The sequence below is a fragment of the Bos taurus genome, chromosome 11 (genome assembly GCF_002263795.3).
Source record: "Bos taurus isolate L1 Dominette 01449 registration number 42190680 breed Hereford chromosome 11, ARS-UCD2.0, whole genome shotgun sequence".
In the NCBI taxonomy this organism is placed as follows: Eukaryota; Metazoa; Chordata; class Mammalia; order Artiodactyla; family Bovidae; genus Bos; species Bos taurus.
In genome coordinates, this window is record NC_037338.1 from 26,053,681 (window position 1) to 26,071,892 (window position 18,212).

The 18,212-nt window shown below is 45.6% G+C and overlaps 1 protein-coding gene across 1 annotated transcript in view; it reads right to left on the minus strand.

The window, feature by feature from the left end:
• Nucleotides 1-18,212, minus strand: part of ABCG5 (ATP binding cassette subfamily G member 5) — a 32,177-nt gene that overhangs the window by 6,670 nt on the left and 7,295 nt on the right. The window contains exons 3-11 of the mRNA NM_001024547.2: nucleotides 14,066-14,202; nucleotides 13,875-13,973; nucleotides 9,258-9,390; nucleotides 7,395-7,534; nucleotides 6,281-6,410; nucleotides 5,601-5,814; nucleotides 5,313-5,518; nucleotides 4,347-4,485; nucleotides 142-327 (exon numbers count right to left, since the gene is read on the minus strand). Of these exons, the coding sequence (NP_001019718.2) occupies nucleotides 142-327; nucleotides 4,347-4,485; nucleotides 5,313-5,518; nucleotides 5,601-5,814; nucleotides 6,281-6,410; nucleotides 7,395-7,534; nucleotides 9,258-9,390; nucleotides 13,875-13,973; nucleotides 14,066-14,202 (1,384 nt within the window). The remainder of the gene's footprint in view (nucleotides 1-141; nucleotides 328-4,346; nucleotides 4,486-5,312; nucleotides 5,519-5,600; nucleotides 5,815-6,280; nucleotides 6,411-7,394; nucleotides 7,535-9,257; nucleotides 9,391-13,874; nucleotides 13,974-14,065; nucleotides 14,203-18,212) is intronic.

Sequence of the window (18,212 nt, forward strand, 5' to 3'; positions counted from 1 at the left end):
AGTAAGCGCTATAAACACTCTGGACTGTGAGGCGATAGAGGATCACCACGCTCCTCTGGAATGCCTTACAATCATCATCATTAGGTGATCATTAACATCAAACCACACCAGTCTAAATCGGTTGGTATTGTTAGATCTTACCTCACGAAGCCAGAGCCCATAAGCACCCCAGCAATGGAGAGCAGGGCCACCACGCTGTTGACCACATTTGGGTTTTGGATCACGCCAAGTAGCACAAGGCTTAGAAATTCACCAATTAAGTGGGGGGCCAAGAGAGCAACAGAGAAATATGCAAATCTGGCAGCCTCGGGGTATAAGGCCAGAGTCCTGGAAAAACATAAGGTCTTTAGTTCCTCTCCAAGGGTTATAAGAAAAACTGCACAGTTGCCTTCTAGGAATAAATCCATGGTAGTTAGTGGGTGGGAAGAGTCTGCAGGGCAAGCCAAACCCCACCTTTGAAAGGCCTTTTTGGAACACAGCATTTGAGGCCATTTTGTCCTGAGAACTGTTCTGTTGGCCCCAAGTCAGCTGAGCCCTGTTTTCCTTTTTTACAGCTCCTCCGCTCTCCCAGAAAAATACCAACCCTTAGAGGATGGTCACAACTCGCTGCAGTAAGTAGGGCTGAGGTGTCCAGGCTTCTCCATGAGCAGCCACATTCCGCCTGGCCAGCACTGCTCCCGCCCTAATGCCAAGGACACACAAAACCTGGTTCTCAGCCCCTCCTTCTGGGCGCCTCATTCCTATATCCTGGGGTTATTGCCAGTATGAGAATCCTTCTCCGCTTTTCTGGGGAGGGAATTAGCCCTCCCCAGGCCCGTTCCATTCCATTCTTGTCTTATTCTACCAAACCCTTCCACTGATTCGACCTTCATGTTCTTGTAAACAAGCTACCCTTATAACCCCTTATATTCCTTTCACCAAGTAACATTTCCCTGGTGACAGCATGTGCTCAACAGCCCTCAGACATGGCTGCTCTTTCTTCCATTTGTAGAGTAAGGAGGAGGAGTTAGCCTTGTCTTAACATCCACCCCTCCCTACCACTCTTCAAGGTCATCGGCCTTTCCTCCTATACAAATCACGAACTTTGCTTATGCTATCACTTCTCTGCCCCAGTGCAGTCCTCTGTGACTTTTAAGGCATTGTCTCACCTTTCATACTTTCAGAGCTTCTGGACCAGGGTCAGTTTTACACTCCTGTCCATCATTATTATCCTCAAGGTCTTTAATCTTGATAATTCATCAACACCAGTGCCTCCTAATTAGGTAACCTGATCAATTCCAGTGACTCCACCCATTTAGTCTTGATCACTCACCAGGTCTTGTATTTAAATGTTGCTTGTTACTTAAAACTGCTCTGTGTTAACCTGATTTCCCTGTCTCTGGTCTAATCTGGAAACGATCTGTGAACTATCCAATTTTTCTATAGTTTCATCTACTCTCAATCTAGTGTTTTTTCTCAATGGTCTTACTTAACATGTCATAAAATAACCATTCCTTGAGTCTGCTAACCTTTTAAGTAACTTCCCCCTCTTCATTCTATTCTATACCACCAAGCTTCTCAAACAGCATCTCCTTCCGTCTCACTCCTTCTTCCCTTGTAAACCTGCCTTGCACCCCCACCACTCTGCTAAAGCTCTTTTTTGGAAGAGCACCAATACCTCCTTAATCTTTTGATACATCTCCTTGAACATCTGCAGCACTGACAGGTTTATTATATGCCCTTGAAACTCTCTCCTCTCTTGGTGTCTCTGATGCTGCCTGATCCTGCTTCTCCTTCCACCTCTGACCACCTCTCTGCCTCTCTCACTGAGTCACTTGCCTCTTCCACTCTCTGAATGTTCCTCTTAAGATATTATACTCAGACTGCTTCCTCCCTTTCTAACATTCTCTCATAAAGAATCCATTTCCAGGTCTCGACTCTTACTCCTCTTGCCTTTATTTTTTTCTACACCAACCTGTCACCCAAACCTCAGACTGACATCTCCAGTTGGGTGTCCTGTAGCATCTCAAATGCAATGTGTTCAAAACCAAATCAGTTCTCTTTCCTGGCAAACTCGATAAGGAGGCTGACACCTTCCCATGGTCCCAGGCTGAAAATGCAGGCATCATCCATGATTTTATTTGCCCCTCAACAAGTCCATTTCATTTGAGTTCATTCAATTCTACTTTCCCAACATCTCAAAGTGATCCCCCCTACTTTCTGTTGCCACTGATACTGTCTTTACCAGGGCCTCTGCCTTTCCCAAACAGTTGCCACGGCTCCTCACTGGGCTGGCCAGTGTCCTGCCCTAACTCCAGTCTGCAACCAAAGTGATGTGGATCTCATCCTCCTGAGTCAAACAGATATGAGTCACTCCCTGAGGTTTGAAATCCTCCACTATGTCCCAATATCTAATCGTCCTCAGCCCCTTTGCCTGGCATTCAGCACCTCGCCTACCAGGCTCCAGGGCCATCAGTCATATTTTCCACTACTCCTTCCAACTCTCCTTTCCCGACAGCACAACTGAACCTTTTCTCTGAAAAGGTCTCGTGTGTTTTTGCTTCTAAACTTATGTTCCTTCTCTCTCTTCCCCTGGAATACCCTTGCTCCTTTTCCATCTGTTCAAATGTTGCTCATCTCTCCAGTTCTCCTTTATAAAGCCTCCAAGAGGCCCTCTTCCTGCCCAACCAAATGGACCCTTGTTCTCCTTCGGGTAATTCCCTGGGATAAGGATGGGGAAGAGACATATCCCATTGGTGCCTCAGCTTCCTAGTCTTCAAACAAAAATAATGAATAATGCCATCTTTACAGAATGGTGACCAGGATTACATGAAATGATATATTTAAACCTCTTAGTGCCCGACATAAAAGCAAGCACTCAATATGTTAGTCATCATTATTGTCATTATATGCCTCAACACAGTGTTTTTTTTATAATAATAATATTTTATTAATATTGCTTATATTAATCTTACGTTTTCTTGAATTAAAGTCATGTGGAGATTTGCTTATGTCCACAATCCATCATCTGAAACACTTTAGGGGCAGATGTGTTTTGGAATGCAGCAATTTACAGATTTGCAGAAGGTATCATACTGCATAGACCATGCTTGCCAAAGTGGGGTTCAGGACTTCAACTGCATTCAAGCACATTAGTATTTCCAGGAAACAGAAGTGTTACTGTTAGGAAAGTACAAAGAACCTTATGTTGGTTCCGATCAGATTTTGCTACTGAGTGAGTTCAGGTCTGATATGCTGCTAAGAGTCAAAAAAACTCCAGCTTTCAGTCCCCACAAAGAGTCAGACGTGACTGAGGATGCACACATGGGTTGGGCCTGTAGTTTACATCACAGATCAGAGATTCAGCGTGTTCCTGAGTGTCAGAGGATAAAGAGGCCTCATCAGGACCAGCAAGGAGGGCCACGAGGTCCCTGCCACACCCTGGCCGTGAGAGTCTACCCTCCTGCTCACCAGAACCAGCAGTTTTGCCTCTGTCCACCCCCAGGTTGACACCGACATCTAAGAGCCTGCAGCAAGCCTTTTCAACTCCTCATCTTAGAGCTCAAACTAACCAGGCTGTTGCTTACCTTCTACCTGTATTTCACTTGATTCATAGTAACTATTCACATGGCATATCATGGGTGTCTCTACTAATAGGAGCACAGCACAGGAATGCAGCGGCCTGAAGAAAGACAATGTCTCCAGGACCGCCTGAAGCCCTCTCTTGGGATGACAAGCTGAGCACCTTTCACTGCTGGAGTCACAGAATACCACGTGATTCCCCCATCTTAGGGGAAAGCCACAGGGATTAAGGAAGATACATCTCTCTGTCACACCAAATCAACAAATGACTCTCTACATACTTTCAGATTACATCTGTTAAAAGTTCTATGAAATAAAAAGCATCATCTACAAACCATCCATCAAAAGCATCAGGGATGCTTCATGGTTTTTCGAAGCCCTCTTCCCATAGTCACTCTTGATTCCTCAAGCCCCCATCACCCCCAACCAACTGCGATGCCCCAGGTCTGTCACTGAAATCTCAGGCAGCATTGCTGCCCCAGCTCACAGCGGCCTGGGCAGCCTGGTCCCAGCTACTCCCGAGCCCTCTGCTTGGGTCAGTGAATGTGGGACAGGCTATTTCCTGGTATGTGTAGTCTTACTGGTCTGCTCTCAGATCCCATGTGGCCCCAGTGGGGTTCTTGTATTTGCCCTGAAGGACGGAACGTTGTACAAGACTTTGGTGGGCAAAGACAGACCCTCCAGGGCGGAGAGCAGTTTATCCGGCCTCTCGCTCCACTGGTCCCACTGGCCACGGGAGGCATGACCTGGGAGAACCGAAGGCCTCGGGACACCCTCTTCCTTACCAGTAGCACACACTGCAGCATACGAGGGTGGCAGTGACGCTGAAGGGAAGCACGTGCAGCATGTAGGCCAGTAGCATCTGCCACTTGTGGTACAGGCCATCCTGGCTCTCCTGGTCACTGACGGCACGCAGCACAGGAACTGGGCACAGAAGGCAGGTTTCAGAAGAGCCGGTCACCACACAGCTGGTGGAGGGAGCGTGGAAGGGCAGGGGACGGTGCTAGCCCAGGCTGAACTTGAGGTCTATCAGCACTGGGTGGTGAGGACCAGCTGAGGCCCCCCAGTGATGGAGAGAAGGGACTGCCATCCATAGAGCTATGGACACCCCTCCCCCCCGGAAACATACATTCTATGCGAACTATAGTAGGATTACAGTAGGATCATTTATTTCCGTGTCTCTAAAGTAGAGGAGGGGTGTCACCAATTCAAAAATACACATGCAAAAGAGACACTAATGAGTGACGTGAGGCACTGTGTCCTCTTTTTGTGCAGGGCCTTGGCACAGAACATCAAGAACCTAGGTATTGCTTCTGGACTCCCACTGAGTTTGAAAACCATATGCTGGCTGTCCTAAATTAGGCTCCATAAAGCACGTTAACAGTGCAAAGTTGGCCAGGCATCCTGGCCCCGGTGAGCTGCGCTTCCTCATGGCTAAGATAGGATACCAGGGCTGACCTAAAACCACCACCATCAGGTGCCCCATCAACTCCTCATAACTTCCTGTTTCACCTGGATCCTCAGAAACCCTCAAGGAGATCCACATGGTGACCTAATTCTCACTGAGGTGTTAGCAATTCACAAGTTACCTTTTCCCAGAGAAAGAACCTGGAGAGGGCCAGGCTGAGCTCAGAGGAATACCCTTATGTTGGTGCAGTCTCGCAAGATGTCAGCTGGAGAAAGGAGATATTCAGGGAGAGAGAAGCCCCCACGCGCACTCTGGGGGCACGCCTCCTGGGCAAGGCACTCACACAGTGTCACAGCATTGAGCATGCCTGTGTACGGCATGGCACCCACAAACTGGTACAGGAGACCCACACGATCCTGGACGGCACCCTTCAGCACATCCTTCCCCAGTCGTAGAAGGAAGAAAATGATGAATAGACCCATGATCAGATTCTGAGTAAGACGCATCGTCACCGCCAGCTTATTTCTCAGTAAGTTTCTCATCACTCTCCTGAAAGCCAAACAACTCTGTTTCAATTGCTTTTCTTTTACGGGTGGATGTCTACCCATCTGAAACAGGGTGAGGCTCTTACCTCAAGAGAACACACAGTTTAGAGAGGGCTCCAGGAGAATCTCTGGTTTTGAAAGGAATCTTTGGTAATGTTTTCAGATGTTTTGTTCTTTCAATAGCCTCCATGGTTTTGTGATACATTGCTGATTCTCTGTAGGCAACTTCAATCATCTGGACTCTTCTGTAGGTTTCTATTTCTCGTTCTTTGCTTTGGGTATCCACTGATGTCAGGTCCACTGAAATTTTTTTGCCACACAAAAAAACACGTGCTTTTAAATGCATATATATACATAATGGCTAATGTATGTTTCATCATTGATTTAGGAGTTCTAGCCATAATACTTAATCTCATCAAAATAATACCTGTTGTTAATGCCCATCTATAAAAATCTTTTTCAATATTTTAAAGCTATCAGCAGGGCCATGAGGATCCCCATAGGCCTGTCTGGGAGAATCCAGATGTTCAGTTAGTTTTCCTTTGATCAAGTAGAAGGGCACCATTTCAAGAGAGATCCCCCACCTCATTCTGACAGGTCATCTATGGCAAGTTAATTGACTCGACCAAATTAATATTTTGAAGAGTAAAAATGCCAGAACAAAGGCAGAAATAAAATCCACTTGTACAGGTGTCATTTAAGCAGGAAGATGAGATGAGAAGGTTTTAAAAACATTTATGATCAGGAATGTGAAAGAAAAACTTACTATAAAAATCAAAAGGGTTTGAATGTTCAGGACAAGGGTAACCACAGCCACTGAAGAAATCAAGCATTTCCACCGGTGTCCCACAGAAAACCAGCTCTCCGCAGCTCAGGATGGCGATTTTGTCAAAGAGCTGATTGAACGACAGACAGTCTCAGTGTGTAATCAGGTAACTTCATCCTTATGGAAAACAAGCCTCAAGCAGTCAGTCCTCTGAGTGTCTCAGCCATTCATGAGTACTCTTACTGCGGCCATCGGAGCCACTCAAAATGCATCCCTACTCTTTCCAGCCTGGCTTGCCACTGTGGATCCTGCAGCCTCCCAGCTTGCACCCAGCATCATGTCTAGGATAGAAAGCAATTCATGGACCTGGCCAGACAACCAGGGTTTGAGTCCCAACCGTGCCCCTAAGTGAGAGACCTTGGACAAATTTTTTTTTAAATCTCAGATCTTCATCTATAAAAGTCAAATAAGAGCTCCCTAAAAGGATCCTGAGAGATTAAGGTGAGATTTTTGGATAGGAAATCTGTATGATTTAGAGGAAAAACACAGACTTGAAAGCCAACTATTAGTAGAACATGAAGGCCAGTTCCAGATTTTTATTAACTGTGATGTTGGCTCCATTATGTATCATTTCTAAGTCTCACTCTTTCCCTCTGTAAAGTGAAAATATTGGTATCCACCTCAAAGGGTTGTGGTGTGGATTAAATGAGCTAGTGCATAGAAGTGTCTGGAACATGGTAGTTGTTTCAGCACCTTATGGTAGGTGCCAACCTCTGCCCTTCCCAAATCCAGAGCTATTGGCTTCAGTTGCTCTGGTTTAGTTAGATCCCTGCTAGTGGTAAAGAACCTGCCTGCCAATGAAGGTAGATGTAAGAGACACAGGTTCGATCCCTGGGTTGGGAAGATCTCCTGGAGGAGGGAACAGCAACACACTCCAGTATACTTGCCTGGAGAATCCCATGGACAGAGGAGCCTGGCGGGCTACAGTCCATGGGGTTGCAAAGAGTTGGACACGACTGAAGTGACTTAGCACACACGCATGCAGGTAGATCTCAGCCCAGCACACATATACCCACCCCTGACGAGTTGAGCTGGAACGAGACATCGCCCTCACCTGGAAGAGCTCAGAGCGGGGCTGGTGGATGGTGAGGATCACAATGCGGTCCCTGCGAGCCAGCTCTGCTAGGAGGACGACGATCTGATTTGCAGTCATGCAGTCCAGACCTGTGGTTGGCTCATCAAACAGCATGACCTCTGCAGGCAAAGAAAGGCCAAGCATCTGAGTCACTGCCAAGCCTGCATTCTGTGCTCTAGATTCAGAAAGTTGAATAGTTTCTTACTGAGCTGTCTTGTCCCATCCAAACAAATGCAGCCAGAGCCCAAGAGAAAACAACTGATCTGGGAGGGCCCAGCTCCCAACTCCTGAGCACATTGCAGCCTCAATCCTTGCAGGGACAAGGCAGCAACCAGATCAGTCCTCTCACATGGTACTATGGACCATTTTGGCTCCATCTGAGGTTAGGGTACCCCAGAAACCATAGACGGCAGCCCACCAGGCTCCCCTTGATTCTCCAGGCAATAACACTGGAGTGGGTTGCCATTTCCTTCTCCAGTGCATGAAAGCGAAAAGTGAAAGGGAAGTCGCTCAGTCGTGTCTGACTTTTATCGACCCTATAGACTGCAACCCACCAGGCTCCTCCGTCCATGGGATTTTCCAGGCAAGAGTACTGGAGTGGGGTACCATTGCCTTCTCTGAAAGGCTGAGAAGAGGCTGGTTAAAAGAACAAAATCTCAAAATTATAGTAAGTAAAGTCAGTCAGAGGAAGACAGATACTACGTGGTAGCACTTATACGTGGAATCTAAAATATGACACAAATGCATTAATCTATGAAACAGACCCACAGATATAGAGAACAGACCGGTGGTTGCCAAGGCAGGAGGGATGTAGGAAGGGATGGATTGGGAGTTTGGGATTAGCAGATGCAAAGTATTATATATAGCATGGATAAACAAGGTCCACCTGTATAATACAGGGAACTGTATTCAATATCCTGTGATAAATCATAATGGAAGAGAATACAAAGAAGAATGTATATATGTAATACTGAACCATTTTGAGGTACAGCATAAATTAACATTGTAAAGCAACTATACTCGAATAAAATACATTTAAAAAAAGACACAATCTCACTGCATGTCTGCTGCTGCTAAGTCACTTCAGTCGTGTCCGACTCTGCACTTTCCAATACCAACTGGGTTTTCGCACTGCAAAAAAACTCTGACCCACGAAACAAAGTCCAAGATGGGGCAGGGATTTGAGTTCTTTAGAGGGTTTAACTGTAGCTTATTTCTACCCAAGAAGTATGGGGGCTCTTAAGAACATCCCTCTTATTTGCTCTGAAGAGCAGGCAGTCTTGATCTACCCCAATGCAAAGAAAGTATGCAGATCTATTATGTCTTCTTCCAAGTGCACAGAAGTGACAGTTTCCCCAGGTATTGGGGAAAATGACCAAGGCAGGAAGGAAAGATGGCCACCTCATCTTGGTGGCCCTTCCTCCAGTATACATACTTTCTCATATATCACTCAAAGTTCTGTTTTAATTCCTACCATTTCATAAATACTTCTAGTCATACCCAAACTCACTGCCTCTCCAGAGCAGACAGAGTGGCACTACCCTAGTAAGAAGCGAGGATGGATAGGGCAGGGTCCATATTCAAGGAAGACCTTAACTGAACATCAACACAGAAGCAGTGCTTCCAAGTCTATGAGCTGTTTTATACTTGGATGATGGAATCACCTTAGGAACTATATAGCATTTCCAAAGAAACTGGCTCCCCACTTTGAAAAACCTCAGTGGCTTCAGTTCAACACAACCCACTTTCCAAATGGAAACTTGTGAAGAAAGGGCTGAAAATGTCTGTAGACATGTGAAAGATGCCAGGCAGCAGCCAGTAGCAGTTCTGGGTCCCACTTACTGGGATCCTGGAGGAGCTGGGCTGCAATGGAGACTCGGCGCCTCTCGCCATGGGAAATTCCCCCAAAGCTGTAGTTGCCAATCAGTTGATCTGCCACGTGGCTCAAACTCAGCTCCGTCATGACTGCCTCCACCTGTAAGACACAATGTCCAGGAAGGCTGGTCACTGCTGGGTTGCTGTTCCAATTCATAGGCTGAAGATGGCAGGGGAGAGGCAACACACTTCTCTTGAGTGCTTGGGCCACTTTTAGACTCACCACATCCTAGGAAAAGCACCCTTAATACAGAAGAATCCAATTTGGTTTAAATCACAGTGGGTTTCCCTGGTGGCTCATTGGTAAAGAATTCACCTGCCAAGCAGGAGACATGGGTTCAATCCCTGAGTTGGGAAGATCCCCTGGAGAAGGAAATGGCAACCCACTCCAGTATCCTTGCCTTGGAAATCCCATGGACAGAGAAGCCTGGTAAGCTACAGTCCATGGGATCTCAAAGAGTCAGACACGACTTACCAACTAAACAACAACAAATTGGATTAAAATAAATAATATGAATTTGTTTTCCCTGAAAGACCTTAGAGCAACAAAAACTGCTTCTACTAGTTTCAGGGAAATTCAGTAGGAAGCAATGGAGATTTTGTTGAACTCCTGTTTTCAGATGCTACAGTTAGTCCAGCCTGTAAGAAAACTCCCAAAGGCGTAGTTACGATATAGCTTAATTTTTTAATCTTTGGTTTTTGAAACTTTATTATAATAAATGTTTCATATGTTTAAGAAAAGATTCAATTTCGTTTGAACTAAACCTCACTTTTCCTCTGTAACCCAAATAAGTCCTGGAGTCCCATGTGATCCAATTGCACTGTGGTTTTGGATCAAATATAATCCAGCTATCAAAAATAATTAAAAACAAAGCCAATCTTTATTTGAATCTCTTTAAGGACTTCAAAAGGGACCTAGTTTATAATCTGCAGCCACAAGGACTTTAAAAGGGACCTAGTTTATAATCTCCAGCCACACTTTAAAAAATTCCTTTTTCCCAATTCTTGTCACCCTGCTTATCTTATATCCTACAGCTCCCTGAAACCCTCTCCTTATTCAACTCAAAATAATAACCAGTAAAAAAAATTCTTTACTGACTCTCAAATCAAGAAGGTTGACCTTTTCCTTCCCTCTCCCTCTTTTCTTCCTCAGCTTATCCCTTCTCCAGAGACCCTTCAAAAATCTCTATTTCTGGCTCCCCCTTGATTGAGTACCCTTCTCTGTATTAGACCCTGGGGAAAGCAGATAGAAAGAGACTGAGAATACTTATATATAAGGCAATGAGTTTTGTTCCCATATATCTCTAATGAGATTGTGTTTCTTTTACAATGAAAAAATAAACAAAATACCACATTAAAAAATAACAACAACAAACTAAACTGGAGTAAGGGAGGGAATAACTTATGGAACAAAGTTCCAGAGGATACAGGGAGTCGGAGCAATGCACGAAGCTTTCACCAAAAGACAAGACACATCTGAAACAGATACAAAGGAATAATGAGGTGGTTAAAAATGCGTAAGTAAGCCAGAATGATCTATACTGGAAAAAAGAAGGTGTTTTCTTGCCATCAGAGTGGAAGGATCCTGGAACTGAGTTTCACTTGACATGGCAGGGTTTACATGTGCACCAGCCAGGGCAAATTTCTGAGCATCACTTTCATCTGCTCTGCAACAGCAAGAAAGGAGTAAAGCTTGCCCCTCCTGGCTCAGAAGGGATGGAGAGAGGAGACATTTACTAAATCTGTTTCATATGTCTCTGGCTAGAAGCCTCTCCCATGTTTTGCAAATTGCACTGAGAACAGAATAATTCTCAGAGTCTTGGAAGGGACCACGAGGATCATTGGGCTCATCAATCCTCTCCGTGCTATGTGATTTCACATAAACTGATTCATTCTTCATATCAGCTCCAGGAAAGATGCATCATTACTCTATTACAGGGAAGAAAAGTCCATAGACTGCCAAAGGTCACAGCATTAACAAATGGCAGAGCTGGGACTGAAAGCAAGCCATGTGGCTTCTCAAGTGGTCCAAGAAGTATAAGGGCAGCACAGTCTGCCCACATCAATCACGGCTTTAAGCTTGGATTCGCAGAGGACAGAGGCGGATCTGTTGCACTTTCTGCTCTGTCTAGCCAAAGCTATGGTTTTTCCAGTGGTCATGTATGGATGTGAGAGTTGGACTATAAAGAAAGCTGAGCACCGAAGAATTGATCTTTTGAACAGCGGTGTTGGAGAAGACTCTTGAGAGTCCCTTGGACTGCAAGGAGATCAAACCAGTCAATGCTAATGGAAATCAGTCCTGAATATTCACTGGAAGGACTGATGCTGAAGCTGAAACTCCAATACTTGGGCCACCTGATGCGAAGAACTGACTCATTGGAAAAGACCCTGATGCTGGGAAAGATTGAAGGCAGGAGGAGAAGGGGATGACTGATGATGAGATGGTTGAGTGGCATCACCAACTTGATGGACATGAGTTTGAGCAAGCTCTGGGAGTTGGTGATGGACAGGGAAGCCTGGCATGTTGCAGTCCATGGGGTCGCAAAGAGTCAGACACGACTGAGTGACTGGACTGACTGCTCTGTTTATCATAGATACTTCCTTCTCCCTAAACTACTTTGTCAGGATTTTACATCCTGTAGACTGTATCTGCTCAGAAAGTACCCTCAAGCAGGGAGAATAATATGATAGGAAATTCTGAAGGACATTTAGGGGCTGCAAGTGCCAGGAAGAGGGACCATTCACAGGAAGTGAATTTGCCATCGACCAATTTCGGATACCCTTGAATTTTCTGAGTATTTGTGCAAATATATGCATTTTCAGGATGGAAAGCTCAGTGGCTTTTTCAGATTCTCTCCCTGGGATATGTGATGTAAATGGATCACCATCTCAAAAGAACCTGCTTATGACTTCCTTTCTCCAACTCAAATACCAATGAGATCTTCTCCTACCCATTTTAGAGAAAAAAATACTAAAGCAGGGAGACAAGCCTGCAGAGGGCTCATCTGCCACTGTCAGGGGGGGCTAAGTCATGGGAACATGCCTGTACCTCCCTGTGGAATGAACTCTAACCTCCATCTTTTCAGACCACAGTGGAGCCCAGGGAGGCATGACGGAGCCAGAGAACCTGGTTTGTGTCCCAGTTCTGCCGGTCTGAGGTGCTGGATCTCAGTCTCCTTGGGGATCAGTTTCTTGAGCTTAAAGACAGAAGTAATGCCTCCTTCATAGAGCTGATGCCAGAATGAAATCAGATACTGTGTGTGAACAAGGTCTGATGGATGTCAGCCAAGGGTGAGAGTACAGAGTATAAGATGGGAGAATTGCAGGAACTTTACAATGCCTTCTGAGCACTCCAATGTTCCAGGGAGGAACAGGGCTAGCCCTCACTCTGTGGGGCTGATGGCTCTTCTTGAAGGTTCCTCTGGTGTGAAAGCTATGCGCCAGGACATCCAGGACAGCGTGGATGTGTCTGACTGTGAAACAGAAGAATGCCCTTTCCTGACCCAGCATTATAACAGCAGGCCTGCTGGTACTCCAGACACCATTCAGACCTAGCTCCACTCGCCACGCCCTGTCTGAGAGTCCAGCACTTGGGTCAAGAGGAGTAACTCCCTGACGACAGGTTCAAAGTGGTCTGATAAAAATGGAGTGACTGCTGCCCCTTCAGCTGAGATGGAGAATCCCTCAGAGCCTCAGTGGCATTGAAGAAAGACCAGCTTTGGCCACTGAAGTGCAGATGTAATGTGTGTGCCCAGGAGGAACCTCATTGAGCCTCAGGGTGGTGAAGTCTCTGAGGCAGATGTCATGGGCAGGAACCTCTTTCCCAGGGAACTGTGCCTGCTCTGCAGGTGGTACACGGGTCTGTTCTTGGTTCCCTGTGTGTTTCCAGTCCAGACAGAAATGAGACAATATTTTTAGGTGAGGTCCCTGCAAGTTTACCTACAACTACTTCCAAACTGGGTCCACTTAAGGAAACATTGGAACCTAGGAAGAGCTGACAATTCACCAGCTGAATCCAGTTTGGATGAAGCACATTCAAGATGTCTCAAAGAAAGCTGAGAAAAATCTCAACAGGACTGCAGGGCAGTGAATGAGGAAAACAATCATATCCGTTCAAATAGAGAGCTCCCAGGACAGCACCATCCAATAAAAATATAATGCAAGCCACACTCAGAATTTAAACATTTTACTGGCCATATTTAGACAGTGAAAATAAACAAGAGAAATGAATTTTAAGTGGTATAATTTCTTTATCCCTATACAACCAAAACAATACCACTGTGACCAATATTCAACATTTTAAAAATTACTAATGAGATATTTTATGCTCTGTGATTCCAGACTAATTTTCTAAAATCTGGTGTATATTTTACACTCATAGCACATCTCAATTAGGTCTAGTCATGTTTCAAGTCTCCCAAAGCCACATGACTAAAGCCACATTTCAAGTGCCACATTTGAAGCCCCATTAAGTGCCCCAAAGCCACAGTGGACAGAGCAGCTCTAGACTCTTAGTGAAGACTGATGGGGAGGAACGGGCAAATGGAGGGACGAGGGGGTATGAGGCCACAGTGAGGCACCCACCTTCTTCTGGAAGAAGCTCTGGGAACCGCGGCGGATGGCCAGGAGTGCCGTGTAGTTCAGCGTCTCGCGGACGGTGAGGTTGCTCAGCAGAGTGTCGCTCTGCGGCGAGGGACCTGTCAGCATCTTCCAAGGTGCCCCCCCCCAACCCCCGCCACCTCCCAACTCCTGTGGGCGGGCCAGGATACGGGCACCTGCAGGACGTAGGAGAAGCAGTCCTGGAACTGCTCCCTGTGCAGCTCCTGGCCGTTCACGAACACCTCCCCAAGCAAGGTCCCTGTGCGCCGCAGCCTCCCGGACATGGCGTCCAGCAGCGTGGTTTTCCCTGAGCCTGGGAGGCGACAAGAGAGGGCCTGGAGGAGGCCATGCACAAGGCCTCACAGGAACTTCCCAAGACCCTCGGTGAACCCGTTGTCCGGCCCTGACTTGCTCTCCCTTTGGCTTCATGGGCCAGACTCCTGGCTGGAATGAGTCCTTCCAGCTTGTCCCCTTTCAATGAGAGGGGATGAGCTGTTTCTCTCCTCCAGGTCTGAGCTGGAGGAGCTCTGTCTGCCCCTTTATTCTCTTTTAAAGCTGCTTGAGGCTGAAAAAGAAAACACAGGATCAGACTCAAATGAAAACCATGGCTCTTGGAAGCATTTGGATTCTAGGGCATTTGAATTTCTTTTTGTTTGTGACTCCCTGGGATCCTCTGCTGGTTCCTGGATGTAAAGGACTTGGCCCAGAGCCTCGGTAGTGTGGTTGAGTACCAGCAGCATCAGCACCATCTGAGAGCTTAGAAATGCAGAATCTCAGGCTCCAACTCCTAGCTCAGATTCTGCATTTTAACAAGATGCCTGGGTAGTTCTCATGCATATTGGAGTGTGAGAAGCACTAGCTTAGTGAGTCCTTCAGTAAAAACCAAGTTGGCCTCAGCCTACACTGAGAGCCTTGAGCATAATCCAGCAGGTTGTTGCTAAGAACTTTCCCACGAGATGGGATGAACTAACTTCCCTGTACTGGAGTGATTGGAAGGTGAGGTTTCTCCTGGTTTGCTTTGTCTAGGGTTAGAGTGATCTCTTAGAGTAAGACACCAGCTGGCCCTTCCCATTCTTGTTGGACACAAGCTTACATGGGCCCAGTTAATAGGGACAGGAAGAGGAGTCACCAGGCCTTTCCTGAGTAAGGCTGTTAAGAAGTTAGAATCAGTAAGAGAGGAAATTATCAGGAGGCTCTGGGCTCTCTGAGAAGATGGCAAGAGAATTCTACTGAGGATGTGATGACTTGTGCAAAACAAACGAAAGGATCTTTTGCTCAAATATTTTAAAGACACTGCTGGTTGCTTTGAGGGGTGCAAAGATGAAAAGCCAAGCTCCCAGAGCAGTGGTTTTTTTATCTGACCCACGACTAACAAAGCTCAGAATCAGCCCCAGTGTGTTCAGGTAGAGGTCAGCGTGGGGAAGGGAGCAGAGTGATTGAAAAGAAACAAAATGTGACTTCACTGGGGTTGTCTTACAAAACGTGCCCTCAAGTTTCTCAGTCACAATATTAAGCTTTGTCTGTGGTTCTTCTAACTAGGAGTTCCCTCAGCCTTACATTTCTAGCATCCCGTCTCAACTCTAATAGACCCTCCAACAGCCTGCCGGGGACCAGCCCCGGCTGATCCAGGGTATTCGAAGGAGAGACGGCATAGGCGAGGATCAGGATACGATAGCTTCAATTAGGTATTAATTAAAGATATAAAGAGTAATAGAATAAGGATAGCTCAGTAGGAAAATTCAGTGGAGAAAAGAGGCTGAGTAGCTTGGTTTACGCGGGAGACCAATAAAACTTCAAGACAAGAAGTTTGCACCACTTACGTAGGCCGCAGGCGTCCTTCCGTTCTCCCGAAGGAGAGGAGACACTGAGGCCTCCCCGGTCGGATCTTAGAAGCCCAGGCATAATTAGTAAGCATGGTGGGTTCCGCGCTCCAGATGGAGACTCAACCAGAGTGAGAGAGAGAGCGACATGGGGAGACCAGTATTTTGAGAAACTGATCCCAATTCTTTATTTTCCAGAGTCTGTTTTTATACACTGAGATGTTATACAAAAGTCACGTGGGGACAGCAGTCCTGACTTTTATTAAAGTCAGGTGCTTCACACAAATGTATACAGAGGTCTTAGGGGTGTTACATCATCTTCTGGCCAGGGGGGCCTGCTGACAATTTACGACCCTCTCCTTGTGACAGCGGTCAGTCAATCAGGACACTTATTTCTCCAGGGCTGATTATTCTCAAAACAGACGCCACCCAAGTAAAGTTACATTCCTACAGGGTGAGGGTGTAGTGGGTTTTAGCTAAGGAAAGAATTTACTTAGCCTAAGGTCTAACATGATTAATATCAAAGGTTAATACTTATTTCTTCTATATATTCATTAATGTGTGTAAGGGCAGGGGATGTGGAGACTTAGCAACAAACATTGGCTCAACAAATGAAAAACCCTTCACCAATACAATTTCTAATCAGCCCGTTATACTTATACTAATAGTTTTCTAACTTCTCTAAAGAACCCGTTTTTAGAGGGTTTAAAGCATCTTGTGCCTCTCACGGTTGGGAGGCTGTGAGCAATCACATGTGGCCGGACGAGCCTGTCAGGCAGGCTAGAGAACCTTCAGAGGAGTTTGTAGGTTAAAACACTCTTATCACGCCCAGGAATTATTATAAACTGGAGCTCTAAGTTAACTCCTTCTCCAAAAGAGGTGGTGGGGGACAGCCCCCCGTAAAGTCAGAGGTGTAGGTGAGCACAAAGTAGTAAAGTAGGCAGGCTTTGGTTATGGGGGTAGATGCTCGAGGAGTTCCAGGGGGACTCCTGAGGCTCGATCCCGCCTTTGCGTATGTCGAGCCTCCTTCCTCATGACCTTTGTCACGGGCGGAGTACCTCACTCTGGCCCCCAACAACAGCCTAAAGCCCCGATTCCAGTTCCACCACTACCTCAGAACTAGCCTTCTTGGGGCTAGTTTCTGTGTGTTGTTTGACCTCTCAGCTGCATTTGATACTGTTGCTTGCCCTTTTCTGTAAATCTCTCTCTTGGCTCGAGTGCCACCTCATCCTCTTGGCTCGAGTGCCACCTCATCCTCTTGGTTTAATCCTGTCAGTCTGGCTGCTCCTTCTCAGCCTCCGATGTGACCTTCAGGGCTCCTCTCATGTCACACATCCTCAGCGAGCAATGGTGAGCAACTACTTGCTCCTCAGCATGTGAGGGAACTGCTTCAGGTGGAGCTTCTCCAGCTCCATTCAAGCCTTCAGATGACTGCAGCCCCAGCTGACATCTGACTACAACCTCATGAGAGACTGCAGACAGAAGTATCCAACCGAGGCATACCAAATTTCTGACTCGTAGAAACACTGAGAGATAATACCTGATTTTTATTATTTTAAGTCACTTAGTTTGGGTATTTTTTAAACATGAAAATAGGTAACTAATACTGTCTTTTGTTTAAACATGTGTTAAATATTTATTAACTCATTTCTGGGGGTACCAGGAGGATAACAAAGCTCAAGCATAAAAGAGTATGAGAAACTAGTATGCATACTCAGGGAAGAAAAGAAGATTGGAGTAAATTGCAAAGTTACATGGTTAATGCCTTAGGATGTGACACCAAATGTCCAGGTAACAAAAGAAAAATAGATAAACTGGACTTCATGAAAATTTTAAACCTATGTTTTTCAACAAAGACATTATTCATAGTGTATTAAGGTAGTCCACAGAATGACAGAAAAATATTTGCAGATCTTATATCTGATAAGGGATTAATATTACAGAGAGAACTTCTAAAATTCAACAACAACAAACAAACCAACCACCTGATTCAAGACTGGGTAAAGGACTTAGGGAAACAGAAATCAAAACTACTGTGAGATATCCCTTTGCACCTAATAGCTACTATGAAAACAAACAAACAAAACAGAAAATAACAAGTGTTGGCAAAGAAGTGGGAAAATTGGAATGCTTGTGCACTGTGGCTGGGAATATAAGATGGTACAGCCACTGTGGAAAACAGTATGGTGGTTTCTATAAAAACTGAAAATAGAATATGATCTAGCAATTCCACTTCTGGGTATATACCCTAAAGAACAGAAAAATGGGGTCTTGAAGAAATATTTGTACACCCTTTTTCACAGCAGCATTATTCATGATAACTAAAATGTGGAAGGAAAGTGTCCATTAATGGATGAATTGATAAGCAAACTATGGGCTGTACATATAATGGAATATTATTCAACCTTAAAAATTAAGGAGAGTCTGCAATATGCTGCAACATGGATGAACACTGCCCAGACTATGGTAACTGAAATAAGCTAGTCACAAAAAGATAAATATT